This window comes from Microcebus murinus, chromosome 6, assembly GCF_040939455.1.
Source record: "Microcebus murinus isolate Inina chromosome 6, M.murinus_Inina_mat1.0, whole genome shotgun sequence".
NCBI lineage: Eukaryota > Metazoa > Chordata > Mammalia > Primates > Cheirogaleidae > Microcebus > Microcebus murinus.
In genome coordinates, this window is record NC_134109.1 from 96,344,072 (window position 1) to 96,358,590 (window position 14,519).

The 14,519-nt window shown below is 49.2% G+C and overlaps 2 protein-coding genes across 2 annotated transcripts; one reads left to right on the forward strand and one right to left on the reverse strand.

The window, feature by feature from the left end:
* The first annotated feature begins 7,481 nt into the window (after window positions 1-7,481).
* On the forward strand, window positions 7,482-10,603 carry FOXB1 (forkhead box B1). Its single transcript, XM_012782987.2, has 2 exons — window positions 7,482-7,809; window positions 8,084-10,603. Exon 2 carries the CDS (start codon window positions 8,141-8,143, stop codon window positions 9,116-9,118), a length of 978 nt encoding a protein of 325 aa, XP_012638441.1. The 5' UTR covers window positions 7,482-7,809; window positions 8,084-8,140; the 3' UTR covers window positions 9,119-10,603.
* On the reverse strand, window positions 7,523-8,043 carry LOC142871540 (uncharacterized; the record flags this gene model as incomplete). Its single annotated transcript, XM_076004641.1, is given in 4 exon segments — window positions 7,523-7,736; window positions 7,738-7,843; window positions 7,846-7,909; window positions 7,912-8,043. Coding segments are annotated over 4 exon segments (516 nt in total), but the record flags the coding sequence as incomplete, so codon positions are not given.
* Window positions 10,604-14,519: the final 3,916 nt, after the last annotated feature.

The following is a 14,519-nucleotide window of genomic DNA, read 5'->3' on the forward strand; positions in this document are numbered from 1 at the left end:
TGCGGAATTAAAACTGGAAGCTGAGGGGGGGGGATTAAAAAAATGGGGAGAGGGTAGAGAGGGAAAGAAAAGAGGGAACGGGGGGGGGGGAGGACGAGGAAGGGATAAGGAGAGAGAGAGAGAGGGAGAGGGAGGGACACTAGGGGCGTGGATCTATCTCTGGGGAGTCGGTAAGCCCTGGGGACAACCTGGTGGCCCCCTAATGACAAGCGGTGTCAGTTAACTGTAAGCCACCAAGGGTCAGCAAACTGAGTCCCGGTGTTGCTTGAGCGCCCAAAGCCAGGGCCCGCAGAGTGCCAGGGCGCGCCGCGGGGGGGGCGGGCACCTTGCGCTCGGACTGGGGGAGCAAAGCCCCAGTTCCAGGTGAGCCCTGGATGGAGCGGAAGGCTTGGGGCGCGCAGGGGCGGCCCGCGGCTACCCCCGCGGCAGGCCCCGCAAGCCCCGCCCCCTGGCCATTCTTAGCCGGGGGAGGCCAGTAAGGATCAGCCGCTTTCTTTCTTTTCTCCCTTTCTTTTTCAGACCTGCTTTGTGGGTGGCAGCTCTGCGGGGGACTCATGGAAACAAGAAAACAAAAAGCCGAGAGAGAGAGAGAGAGAGAGAGAGAGAGAGAGAGAGAGAGAGAGAGAGAGAGAGAGAGAGAGAGAGAGAGAGAGAGAGAGAGAGAGAGAGAGAAATGAATCATCATCAAATAGTTTTAACCTTTCCAGGAACACAGCGAGTTATTGCATCGGAAGGCTGTTGTGGTCTTCAGCGAAACCTGCTTCTACCATTAAGAAAACACATACTGCACACGTCCACCCTGGTTAAGCTCTCCTCCCCGGCCAGCCTGAACAAACAAAGCAGAAACGCTGGGTTTTAAGGCTTAAGACCTACTGGTTGTCCGGTTCAAAGCAAATTAAAGCAGGGGGGTGCACCAAAAAATATATATTATAGATGCAAAACAGTCTTCATTTCAGATGTCTGTAAGACTTCCTTCCATGGGTTTTATTCAAATGTATGAGCAAAGTGCATTTTAGCCTACTTTCCAGGATTTACCTTAATATCCTATGGTGATCAATATCTTATTTTTTCCAAATAATACGCTGGAAGGAGCTTAAAACGGTTTTCCCACTGATTGGAAGCTCTAAATCACTTTAAAGCTAAAAATCACCTTCCTGTTTCTGCTTTTCCAAAATGCCTCCCCCCAAAATAACATTTTAAGGGTGGGTACCCAGCCAAAAATACTGTTTTCTTTAAAAAAAAAATTTTTTTTGAGCAAACCAACACTTTTTGACAAAGAAAATTGATATGAAAAACATAGGGTGATTTTTCTCTCCCTCCCCTCCCCCCTTTAAAAAGACCCTTTGCTCCACCCCGCTATTAAACAAAACACAATACCTTTTTCTGGGTGGTACTGCACAGAAGTTGATTCAGTTTTGACAATGTTGTTTAGCTATCATTTGCTATTTTGAATGAATGGGAGCAATCCCCCCTTTTACAACATTTGTTTCCTATTATGGAGAGGTGCAGCAGTTGAGGGCAGACATGTGAAAGTGGCTGTTTGATTCTCTTTTTCATCTCCCTGACCCTGCTTTTGTCCCTTCTCACCCTGGGAATGTCACGCCTCGCTACTTCACTTTGAGATGCTCGAGAAAGTGGCTTTGTTATTCCCTTTTAGACATACACGAAATTGTTCTCATTCCCCCCGCTGTAAAAGATACTTCACATTGGGACTCGGTTCACAAGTGCAATGCAATTTGGCTTAGTCCAACCTTTGTTCTGCTTGTACAAATGAGCGAACAGTGCACACATTATACAGTTGATCTACTGCTGTCTTAACCCCAGAGTTAGGGGCTGGGAGAAAAGCAAGTTAATCCCTTCAATACCAAGGTGGCTTTAGCAATATTTCCTCCAATAATAATAATAGATTTGAATTGCTGCTTCTATTTCACACAGGGCAGAGCAAAACTTATGGGGAGGGTTTAGCAACAACAACAAAAATCCTTCCACCAACCTTTTGCAAATAACTTTTCAGATAAATACATTTGCGGGCTTGGTAATGCCCAATTTAAAGCTATGCAATTGTTTGTGCAAAGGAGGGATTTGATTTGCAAACCAAGGTTTTAAAGCCTTGAAGTCTCAGAAAGAAAACCACAGCCAAGCAAACATCAAATGGCATTTAGCAAAGATTCCAAAGAGAGAGCATTGTGCTGAGCAGGGAAAGAGTTGTTTTCACAGGCATTGAAATTGCCTGCCCACTATGGGGGTGGAGGAGGCACTTCTTGGGGATGGAGGGGGCCAAGCTGGACTGGCACTGGACTCTGGCCACAGTTCGTTTTTAGGCATATGGTGGAGGGAAAACTGGGCCTTCCATGCTCTCCAAATTGCAGCAGTTGCTTGAGATATGCTCTTAAGGTGTGTGAGGGTGTTGCCACTCCCTGTCCTCCCAATCGCAAGCAAAACATAGATTTAACTCCAAGTGCCCAGCTACAAGCAGAGGCCCTACTCATCTCTGAGCAAGTTCTCCTAGTGGGGACTGAAAAGGGGACAGCCTTGAGGTCAAGCCCCCAGTTTGGATGGGAGTAAAGAAAGAGTGAGGTGGAGACTCTTGCCTTTCTTAGAACCCAGTTAGATTGGGCCAGGAGGGAATAACTGATTATAGGCAATATACTTCTCATCAAAAGTTTTTTTTAAACCTCTTTGTTATGAGTTAAGGTCCAACTCTCATGTAGCCCAGTCACCAACTGATGACACAGACCGATTCAAAGTTCCCTGGCAGACAGTCTTTCCTACTAGGTGGAAAAAGTGTGCTCCTTTGGTAGCACGGTGCAGGGGGCGCCGGCTGCGGGGTATGGGGGTGGTGTATGGAGTCCTGGTGGGCATGGAGTCCTTTCTCTGCCCGTTGGTGATAGGCACTAGAGCGGAAAGTGTGTCCCCTCCCCCCCCTCTCTCTCTTGGGCAGTTTGATTTCCCGCCAGACTGGGTCCGAGTGGCCAGGAAGAGGGGGCTCAAACCCTGGGCCAGTCATGGGAGAGTCGTGGCAGATAGGTTTCCCCTGACACGCGCCCAGCCAGGTGCCGGGATCTGGGGCTTTGGAACCAGCAAGTCGGTGCCATCCGGTGCCCCGGGGACAGAACTCGCTGAGCGGGTCCCCTCTGGTCCTGAGATCCAGGACGTCAAAGCCAGGCCGTGCGGTCCTGGGGGGGAGGGGGTGCGGGTAGGTGTTGGTGGGATAGGCGCGCAGATTCCGAGGACAAACGGCCTTCCGGACACTCAGGACGGCAATTTTTTTTAATTGACCGCTGACAGGCCGAGGGAGTTTGTTTTAGTGCTGAATACCCCGGGAACAAAATCCTTTTGAAAAAGGAAAGCTAAGTCGTTTCACGCCACCAAAGTGCAGATTGGGTGAAGAATGACGGATGGGACAAAGCGGCGCAGTGCGTTGGCGCGGGTTCCCAGAGCGAGCGCGGCGCCCGGGCAGATGCGGGAGCGGCCAGGACAAGGCGGGGCCGGGCACAGGAGACCCGCACGGTCCCCGCCCGAAACCCGGCCCTGAAACCGGGACGTCCACTGTGCGCCAGCCCTCGACCCTCCACCCCAGCACGCTTCACTGCCAAGTTGGTAGGGAAGATGGAAATGTGGAAGGGACACTGGAAAAGTGAAGCGAAGCGCAATACAGGACAGGGGTGCGACAGGAGAGGGGAAAGAGCCGGGAGAGGGAGGGAGAGCTCGGAGGAGGGGAGCGCGGGAGAGAAGAGGGAGACCCCGGGGAGGAAGAGGAAGGACTGGGCAAAGGGCCTCAGCCGAACCGCTCCAGACAGCACAGGGTTATTTCGCTTTCCTAGTGGGGACGACGGTTTTTTTTTTTTTTTTTTTTTTTCTTGGCACCTAGGAAACCTTCAGAAGCTGCCGGGTACTTTCCCCCACCTCCCGTCGATGTTTGGTAAATATTAACAAACCAGGGCACGTTGTTTTCTGGAGTGTGCGTGGAGGGGCTGGCGGGGGCTGGGGGAGGTTTGCTCTCCCGGAGCCCCCGCCCCCAAGCCCCAGCCCCACCCTTCACGCACACACACACCTGCTTGACAACAGAAGGAATCAAAATCAATATTGTATTTGTCACCCCTCTGTCTCCTTTTTACTCCCTCCAGCAGCCCGGGTGCCACTGAAGCGAATTGTGGATTTATGGAGGGAAATTAGCATAAATTATTACGAAATCTGTAGCCGTGTGTGGTCCAGCTTGTGGGAAAAGAGGCTATTGCGAACTCTCCAAGCAGAAAGGTGGTCGGTGGTGGGCTCCGCGGAGGCGATGAATGGCTATTGCACGAAAGAGATTTCCATTTGGTTTGCACATGGGTATAATTGACTTATGTGTATTTTATACAGTTTTCCCAACAACTTCCTAAGCCTCCGGGTCGGATGTGCCTCCCCCCCACCTCAAGCTTCTGTTTGCTTTGGGTTCTGTACAATAGACTCTGATGCACTTTTCAAGATTTCTGGAAAGTGCTCCTTCCCTCCTCCTTTTCATAATACCAGTCTTAAAATGCTGTAAATAGCATGCAAATCCTCCCTCCCGCCCCCGGGCTTTGTAGACCTCCAGCAGGAACCAAGATAAAGCTTCGTAGCAAAGCACATGTTTTAAATGCGCATCCCACAACTTCTCCCCCGTCCAAGACAAACTTGTGCTGTTAGGTTGGGTTTTACTTAATTAACCCTGGGCATGGGGAATGTGCCTAAACTCCTATAAGCACCCTAGGCAAACCTTAAAAATTCCTTCTTGTATTATCACATATTCCAAACTTGGGGGTGACAACTTTCCAGGGGAGATAAAGATTTATTTCAACTTGGGTTTTTTTTTTTTTTTAACTCGAACGTTTCCACTCTTACAATTAGTTAATCTTCTGTTTACTCTTGAGCAATGATTTCGACAGGCATACAATGACCCTTTGCAAAGCAACAAAATGCCAATTGTTAAAAATAAGAAAATCGCTTCTCTCTCCCCATTCCCCACCCTCAACACGCACCATACCGGGTGAAAAAGAATCCTCGTGGCTGTCACTGGGGAAACGGAGACCTTTCAAACCTGTCGTTCGACATCCTGAATCCAATCACCCACAATATTTTTATCTCTGTCTACATGTCAGTATGAACTGATGCACATATTTGCTAAGAGGATACTAAAAACCCCTGGGGGGGGGGGTTCTGTGCTGGCACCTGTCCAACCCAGGAGCGCTCCCGCCTTGCCCATCGGAACTCGGCGTTTTGTACGTCCGAGGCCAGCAGTAGCGTGGACAGCACACCTTTCCATTCTGGAAAACACAAGCCTTGTCTCTATTCCAAATCCCGGATCGCTCAGGCTCCCGGGCTCTTTGGACCCTCTAGCTCCTCCCACCGCAAGACCCTCCAGCGGAATCCGGCCGCACCAAGTAGCCCCCAAACGCCGCGCACCTCGTTGCACCTCGTTAGGAGCTGAAGCGCGCGCAGCTGGAGCCACTACGGCTGCCTCCGGCCGGCCGGAGCTGGGCCGAGGTTCCACCCGAGTCCAACTGGTTTATCTGCGGAGAGGGGCAATACATTTATCTCCCCTTCTCGAGCCTTGCCCCCCAGGGATAGGTCAACGTCCCTCCTCCACCCACCTCCTCCCTCTGCTTATTTTTTCGGAATTAAGAAGGTGACATTATTCTTTTCTTCAAGCACTTCTGTTAATATTGGAAAACGTGCGCTTGCATCTAAAGCAAGGCAGCCCAGACGCAGGAGCTATTTCAATATTAATGAAATTGTTTAATCTCCTAAATTCATCGTGTTTAAGTTACGTTTTGGTGAGTTATTGACCACCTCTGAAACTGTGGTTAATGAAGTTGTGTGTGTGCGCGCGCGTTAAGTTGTGTGTGTGCGCGCGCGCCCTGAAGGATTTTTATGCCAACCCCAAACATCTCCACTAATAATGCTCTAATATCACTTAAAGTATTGAAACTTCACACGCAGAACTCTACCCCCCACACCACCTTCTAGGAAAAAAAAAGTTCTCACATTTCTGGACTTTGAAGATGATTCTGTGTGGGCTGTAGGTTTTGAGTTTTTAACAACGCGGTAAAATGAATTTTTTTTTTTTAAAGAACCATAAATAAGTCTGAGAAATGTGCAGAAACCCGTGGGAACTCCTGGCGTCTACTCGTAGGCTGCATGCATGCGGGCGGAATCCACTCACTATTTATTTCATAGCAATTTGATGATGATGATGACGACGACGGCGACGATGAGGATAATGATAATAATAATGATTCATTTAACCCTCCCAAAGCGGATCCCATCAGAAGGGAGCCGGCTGCGCACCAGGCAGGGTGACCCGAGGCACATCCCCCAGCCCCCTAAAAGGAAAAACTCACTGGTTCTTTGCAAGTCTTAGAAGATACGCTGGTGTTTTAGTGGGACCGCAGGTAGCTTTTTCTAAGCGCCCCAAACCCTAAAGGAGGGTGGGGGGGTCCTGGATGGGGGGTGGGGTGGAGTTCCAGCTGTAAAATACAAACTTCCAGGAAACTCCCTACTCTTAAAATTTCAACCCCCCCTGGGAAAAGCCATCGACCCTGACGTTTATCTGGTGATAGAGTGTGTCAAACGAACTTAGGTCCTCTCCAGACCCGCACAACGTTTGCCCCAGAGGGTCCCCGAGCCCCTATCTTGCGTCCTGCCAAATTCCTGGAGGACTTTTAAAGCAAAGATCTTGACTCTTCACCTACATCTACTAATCTTACTTTTTAAAAAATGTGGCCAAGACATCTAGATTTTAAAAAGTGGGCTCTTACATGAGGATGTCTCGTTCCATTTTGCAAGTATTTTTTTTTAAAAAAAAACCCATCATTTTTATACAGCTACACACCCAACTGTGCAGAGCTCAAGCAGCAGCCTAGGAAGGTCAGATCAAACTTCACCTTGACTCTTGGAGGACTGGGGGAAGGGTATGTTTCATTATAATAACCCATGCCACCAACCCCGTGCAGTGCCGAGCTCAGGAAAAGGGTGGGCATCAGGGAAGAAAGAGCCGTGCCTGAAGTTAGCTAACAATACAAACCCGATACAATGCAGAGGAAACAGAATACCCCAGCCAGGCAATTTCCATGCCAAACATCCTCGGCGCGGCAGCTCCGTCTGCGAACGTGAGTGGTCGCCTGGCTCCCCGCTCCGCGGCCGCCGCCTGCTCATACCTTCACCCGGCGCGCACCGGCCGGCGCGTCCCGCTCCCCGCCGGCGGCCGAGCTCTTCCCCCTCGCCCAGGCTGGAGCTGGAAGTGATTCCTATTGGCCAAGGTGTCCATGTAAATAGGTGTGAAAGAAACCAGAGCTGGCCAGGCTCTCCCCTCCCGCTCAGTCCCCTCCCTCCGCAGCCCCCGCTCCCCCTCCTCTTCCTCCTCCTCCTCCCAAGGCGATTGTCATATGATAGCTAAGAAGTGGCACATTAATGAAGCGCCGCTACAGGGGTCTTTTCTGCTCCTGTCACCGCTTAAAACTATCAGATGGTTCGAGGGAGGACATGGAGGCAGCCACCTAGCTCAGCCGAGCCTCGGAGCCCACAGCAGCGCCCTCCGGAGCCCCGAGGCCGCCGCTGCCACCGTCCGCGCGCGGGGACTCCGCAGCCGAGCTCGGCCGCCCGCAGGTCGCAGGGCCAGGAGCGCCGCGGACCGGGCGGCGCGGGACGCCGCGGGGCTGAGCTCTAGAGCCCGGGGTCGCGCGGAGTCCGACCCAGCCGGGGCGCTGCGCGCGGGCCGCCAGCCGGAAGGGACGAGGCGAGCTGCGGCGCCATCCTGGATGCGGACGCGCAACTTGGAGCAACTTTAAGGTGAGCGGCTCTCTGTTCCGTCCCTGCCCCTGTCCTTACTCCAGGCCCGACTTACTTCCCTGCCACCCTCGCGCCGCTCGCCGGCTTCCCCTCCTGCGCCCCCTGGCTGGGTCCCACTTCAAGCGCAAAGTTGCTGGCGAAAGAGCGCGGGCGCCGGCTGATCCAGCGCCCCAGCCCCAAACCCCCGCCCCCGCAGTCTGTTACTCGGCCTGGCCGGCCTCGCGGGGTCTCTGTGCATCCGTGCTACCGCCCCCCGTTACCTCCCCCTTCCCAGATCCGAGCTGTCCGCCGGCCCGCGCGGACCCAGAGCGGGAGGAGGGCGAGCAAGAAGATGCCTCGGCCCGGCCGCAACACGTACAGCGACCAGAAGCCGCCCTACTCGTACATCTCGCTGACCGCCATGGCCATCCAGAGCTCGCCCGAGAAGATGCTGCCGCTGAGCGAGATCTACAAGTTCATCATGGACCGCTTCCCCTACTACAGGGAGAACACGCAGCGCTGGCAGAACAGCCTGCGCCACAACCTGTCCTTCAACGACTGCTTCATCAAGATCCCGCGGCGGCCGGACCAGCCGGGCAAGGGCAGCTTCTGGGCGCTGCACCCCAGCTGCGGGGACATGTTCGAGAACGGCAGCTTCCTGCGGCGCCGCAAGCGCTTCAAGGTGCTCAAGTCCGACCACCTGGCGCCCAGCAAGCCCGCAGACGCGGCGCAGTACCTGCAGCAGCAGGCCAAGCTGCGGCTCAGCGCGCTCGCGGCCTCGGGCACGCACCTGCCGCAGATGCCCGCCGCCGCCTACAACCTGGGCGGCGTGGCGCAGCCTTCGGGCTTCAAGCACCCCTTCGCCATCGAGAACATCATCGCGCGGGAATACAAGATGCCCGGGGGGCTGGCCTTCTCCGCCATGCAGCCCGTGCCCGCTGCCTACCCGCTCCCCAACCAGTTGACTACCATGGGCAGCTCGCTGGGCACCGGCTGGCCGCACGTGTATGGCTCCGCGGGCATGATCGACTCGGCCACCCCCATCTCCATGGCGAGTGGCGACTACAGCGCCTACGGCGTGCCGCTGAAGCCGCTGTGCCACGCGGCTGGCCAGACGCTGCCTGCCATCCCCGTGCCCATTAAGCCCACGCCGGCCGCCGTGCCCGCGCTGCCCGCGCTGCCCGCGCCCATCCCCACCTTGCTCTCGAACTCGCCGCCCTCGCTCAGCCCCACGTCCTCGCAAACAGCCACCAGCCAAAGCAGCCCCGCCACCCCCAGCGAAACGCTCACCAGCCCGGCCTCCGCCTTGCACTCGGTGGCGGTGCACTGACCCGCAGAAGCCGGCGCCCGCACTCCCTCCTCTCCCCATCGCCCTCCCCGGACCCCACCTGCCCGGCCCTCCCCGACCTGGGACTGCCACCCTACCTTGTCCCTTTCACCTTCAGCCAACACTCCCTCCACCCAAGAGAACTTTGTTTCGGACCCGGGAGACAAAACACAAACTTGCAGATGGGCCGGGAGGCGCGTGGGAGCTGTCCTCGCCCGGGCAACGAGGGATGGCAGCGGCCACCTGAGCCGCGCCGCCCTGGTCCCGGGGACCCCCCGAACCCCAGCCAGTGCAACCGGCGGGGAAACTCCTGCCGCCCGCCTTCGCGGGGAAAAGCGCGTCTTCCCCCGGGGGGCATCGGCGGAGCTCCGCACTCTGTCGTAGTTTCGAGACTAGAGAAACTGCCTCAGAGGTTTCCTGGAACAGATACCCCCCCGGGGGCTGCGGTGGCGCGGCCGAGGGCCGGATCTCTCCGCGTCTTGGAAAACTGCAGCGCAAAGGAGCCGCTAATCTGCCCACCCCGCTCGCCCCGCCCGTCCGGCAGGGCCTGCAGACCGCAGCTTCCCGGGGCTGCGGCCCAGCCTCCCGGGCTTCCGCGGAGATTTTTGTTTTGTTTTGTTTTGGGGTTTTGTTTCCTGCCGGGGCTGCAGGCGCTGAGAGTTAGGGGAGAGCCTGCCAAGCTGAGGAGGGGACGCTTGTCCTCCACACAAAGCAAAACAAAACTAAAAGTAACCTTGTATTGTTTACAGAGCGCCCGGTAAAATGTAAGCGGTGAACTTGAATCTGTCTTGCTAGGCGGACGGGCTGGGCAAAGCCCACTTTCTAAGTACCTGTTGTAATGTGAATGTTTACTCTTCATTTCTGGCCAGGTTTAGGGGAGGGGAAAGGGGAATGGGAAAGTTAATTGGGATGTTAACTTTCCAATTACTTAGAGACCTTTTTAGCTATTTATTTTATTGTTGAAAAAAGAGAGAGAGAGAGAGAAAAAAAATGAAATAAGCCCAAACCAAGAAAGCACCAAGGGCAACCCTGGAAGAACTTAGATAAGCTGACTGGTAACATGAAGGGGTGTCACTGGATAGCTCTCCCACGGACAAGTCTTTCTGTTTGCTACAAGAACTTTTCCAAGAAGCTAAAGGGCTGCAAAGAGATGTAAATACTTGTGAATAGGAATGATTATACACTGTGCAAAATGCACTTTTGTTTGCTATATTCCTTTAGAGTCTTAGGTAATTTGCTGGAATACGAACTATTGTTCTGGTGTGACCTGCTTAAGTTAAAAAAAAAAAAGTTGTAGTGTCATCAGAGCTGTAAAATTTTTACCTTTCATTTTTCTCCCTCCCTGTACAGAATTAGCATGGCATTTTAAATATTGATGTTCTTGTTCCCAGCATGCCTGTTTTAAGACAAAGGATTTTAAAAAGGTGTCTACCTTAAATTATGACCTAGTCCAAATAATATTTTCTCATTAAAATATGTAAATTCAAATTTTAGTTTTGTGTGTTTTTGAAGAGTTGCTACAAACAACAATTTTACAAAAGATTGATGTAGCGCTTCCCTAAGCATGCTTTCTGCAATACACTGAGTAGTTTGCCTTTTTCATGTCATATTGTGAAAACAGTCAAACCTCCTCTTGTGCAAGTGCAGATTGTGGGAAAAATTATTCAGACAGACTCTTGCAGGTATTTGTGCATAGGGAAAGAGGAAACAAACTATTTCTATTTTAGGTCAGGTGCACAGGTGTAGTTATGAAGAAAAACTGTTATTGAAACAATATAATACTTTATATGTATTTTTGTCTATCTTAACATATACATTTTATGAAATATACGGCACTTATATAAATCTTATGTGGAAATCAGGTAGAAGTGATATGGAAATTTAAAAAGTAAAAACAGACTTGCTTATTCAATGCCTATATTCTGATGCATCTTATTTGGAGTGAGTATTCATTTCCTTGCTCCTTTAAATTATTGCAGTGGTTGCAATTCTTTTTTTTTTTAGAAATTACCTAAAGGTTCACCTTCCATGCCTAGAAATATGTTCACTTGGAACTGAACAGATTTCTTTCAGTCCTTCATGTGGGAAAATGCTTGGTGCATTTCTTTTAAAGATGTGAATGAAATTACTTCAAATGCCTGACTCTAAGTATTTGCTTTTCTTCAGATTTTTGCAGAGAATTAAAATTTGCCAAGAATTTATGGCTCAAGGCTAATTGACACTTATTGAAGAGGTCACAATATTTCCAGAGTGAGGTGTGTATTCAACTAATGAAGTTACAAGACTAAGAGAAACTTAAATGGTAATTAACACTTTACTGTGTAAAATGATTAAACAACAGAACCTTGTGCAACACAGAGAAACCCACATAGAAACCATGGTCACTTATACTCCATAAGGAGAATCCTTAACACCTGAGACTATTACTACCTGGAAAACAATTTAGGATTAGTGTAAAGTGTAATAAATCCTGTTGTGACCATTTTTGAAAGGATCCCACACACAGCCAAAAAAAAAAAAAAAAAGGTGGAAAATAAATGAATCATTGGACTGATTAAAATGCATGAAGCTACTAAAGCTCGTCAGACAGGGGACAACTAAACTCATTCATCAAGCCCAATTCACAATTATATCAACAAGATCAGCTAAAGAAAGCTTGAAAAACTTATCCACCCTGGGCTAGGGAACTCTTGAAACTTTGTTCTCAAGAAGAAATCCTATACATTTAAAACAATTCAATACATTTTAACAGTTTCCTGCAAGAGAAAATTAAGGCCATCTCTGGAATATTCTAATCTCATTGAATTTGGTAACCCTGAATTTGAACTGGGAATGAAGGAGATGTAATGAAATAACATGGGCCCTGAACATTTTATAATTATCAGCTTTGAAAGTCAGGTAAAATATTCCTCATATAATAAGCACTAGAATCCAGGAAAAAAAATGATATGTACATACACACATTTAATATTGGGAGGTAACTAAGGTACAGATCCTGTTTCTGATGTTTGGCAAAGGAGAGATTTCAGTCCAGTATTTGAAAATGTTCTTTTCAGCTGGTAAAGTTCGTCATGGTGTATTGCAAAGAATGAAATAACTTGGGCATTGTGAGCCTTCCTTTCACAATTGCAGGCATCTTTTCTCAGACAAAGTTGAATGAGTAAAGTAAAAAAAAAAAAAAAAAAAAATCCATTGATGATATTTTGACCTTGATCAGAAATCCAAAGGCAGTCAAAACACACATGCCTCCACCCAACTCCAGGCCCGCCTTACCTCCCAGCTTTGAAACTTATGCCTTGTTTAGCTGAAGTGCCCCACAAATAAGGAAGTTTATAACTATGATACCTTCAATGGCTCTCTTTGTCATGTTAAATCTTTTCACCTGGCTCAAGTCCAAAGTCAATACACACAGCTTTAAAATAAAACTGGAAGAGACAACACTGTGGAGTGGGAAGGTGTGTGTTAGGGTCTTATCCTGAGAACTGAGATAAGTTATATTATTTTCTGTTTTGTCAATTCAGGCAGTATTGATTTTTTTTTTAATTTAGGTTTTTTTTCATTTGGAAACTTGACTACTCTGTTACTATTGGTTTCTAACATGATTCTGCATTCGACAGTGTTTTAAAACAGCTTTCTCTGTGATTTGAGGAAATGCTTACACGATGAATGAATTTCATGCACTTTTTCAAGAAAAGAGCTGCAGAAGTTAATCACTACTTCTACTGCCTGATTTGGGGGTTTGGGGGAATCCTGAAGGGATAGTGCTAGTAAATGATCATCATAGTGACTTAAATATTCTAGCAGAGTTGAATTCCTTTCAATGGATGAGGAGACTGAGTGCCTTGGAAGCATGACTCTGGCCAGGTGCTCTAGTAGGATGGGGTTGGGAGGTGGGAGGGAGAAAGAGTCCGGACCAGTGCTGCAGCTAGAAAGATTTATATTAGTTTATACAAGGCTGGGGGTGGTGAGAAAGGGGGGGTGCAGATTGTAGGGGTGAAGAATGGTTTATGCTTTTATAAATGAAAACTCCCTTCGTAAAAGGTAAAGAAACAGCAAAGGATCAGGATCTAGTCTTAGATTCTTAATATAAATGTCAATTAATTTTTTTTTCCTCCAAAAAGCCACGTATGCACAGAGACACCCAAACAAAAACAAAACAAAAACAACCCAACCCACCGGCTGTGAAGCCTCAAAGGGGCTGCATTTGTTTCGTTTAAACTAACAACAAATTATCTAATTAATATGTTTCAATTACAGCATGAAAGGCACAGCCTCTGGACCGCCCGCCGTGGGGGCACAATAGCCCCAGAGCCCACTCTAGGAATTTACAATAACTGCACATCTGTTTCTTTATTTTCCACTTTTGGAGTCTAAAACTCCTCTCAAGATTACTTCAAACCATGGCCTGAGTTATGAAATATGTCCCGGTGTTAAAGGGGGGATGAAACTTTGCCCACGATGCTTCATTTGCAAGCAAAAAAAAAAAAAAAAGTGAAAGCCCATTGAAGAGCATTAAACAAATATATTAGAATTCTGTCACTTTATGCAATTGAGTAGATCAAATGAAGGGTCCCGGCCACTTCATTCACTCTCATTCACTCGAATAGAAAATGCAAAGAATAGCAACCCGAGACTGGGCCACCGATGTAGATTTAGCTCCTTTTTACTGGGAGACAAAAAGGCTGAATTTTCACAAACACATTGCTGACTCCGGGACTAGGAAACCGGCACTGGAACCCCTTTGGAATTTAAATTCATTTTATCTTCCTCTCTCTTTGCAGGAATCTGTTTGCACTACAGTGCAAGATGCAGCAGGCATCCTCTGGCTTCTGAAAAAAAAAATGGGGGAGGGGAAGAAAGTAGGGGGTAGGGGGGGCAGACAATGTGGGAATCAGGATTGATTCCCAAGGAACTCTCAGTGATCAACTAACACTCAGGTCTGAGATAGTAAATTTGATTAAACAAATCTTTATCTATATCAATATAAACATCATTATATCACTCACATCTCCAAGTCTCTTACCTCCTTGTTTGGCTTGGATTACATAAATAGCTTGTTTTCAAAGACCAGAAGCACATCTGGGTCATCCTGTTTTCTTCTTTCAACTAATATCTGGTCTTTGGTGTCACAACAGACTTGAAAGGTGAGCTTTCAACCTCACCTGCTCCGTCTTTCTTGTCTATGCCTCTCTCTATCTCTCTGTCTCTGTCTCTGTCTCTCTCTCTCTCTCACACACACACACACACACACCACTTTCTGCTAGCTATCCTATTTGAGCACTGTGTTAATTACATATGTTATGTTAAAATCAGGAGAGGAGATAGTCTTTGGTTAGAATTTCCAAGTCAGAATTCTCTCACATTTACATTTTTCATCCCCAGGGGGGAAAAGCAAGTCACGGGG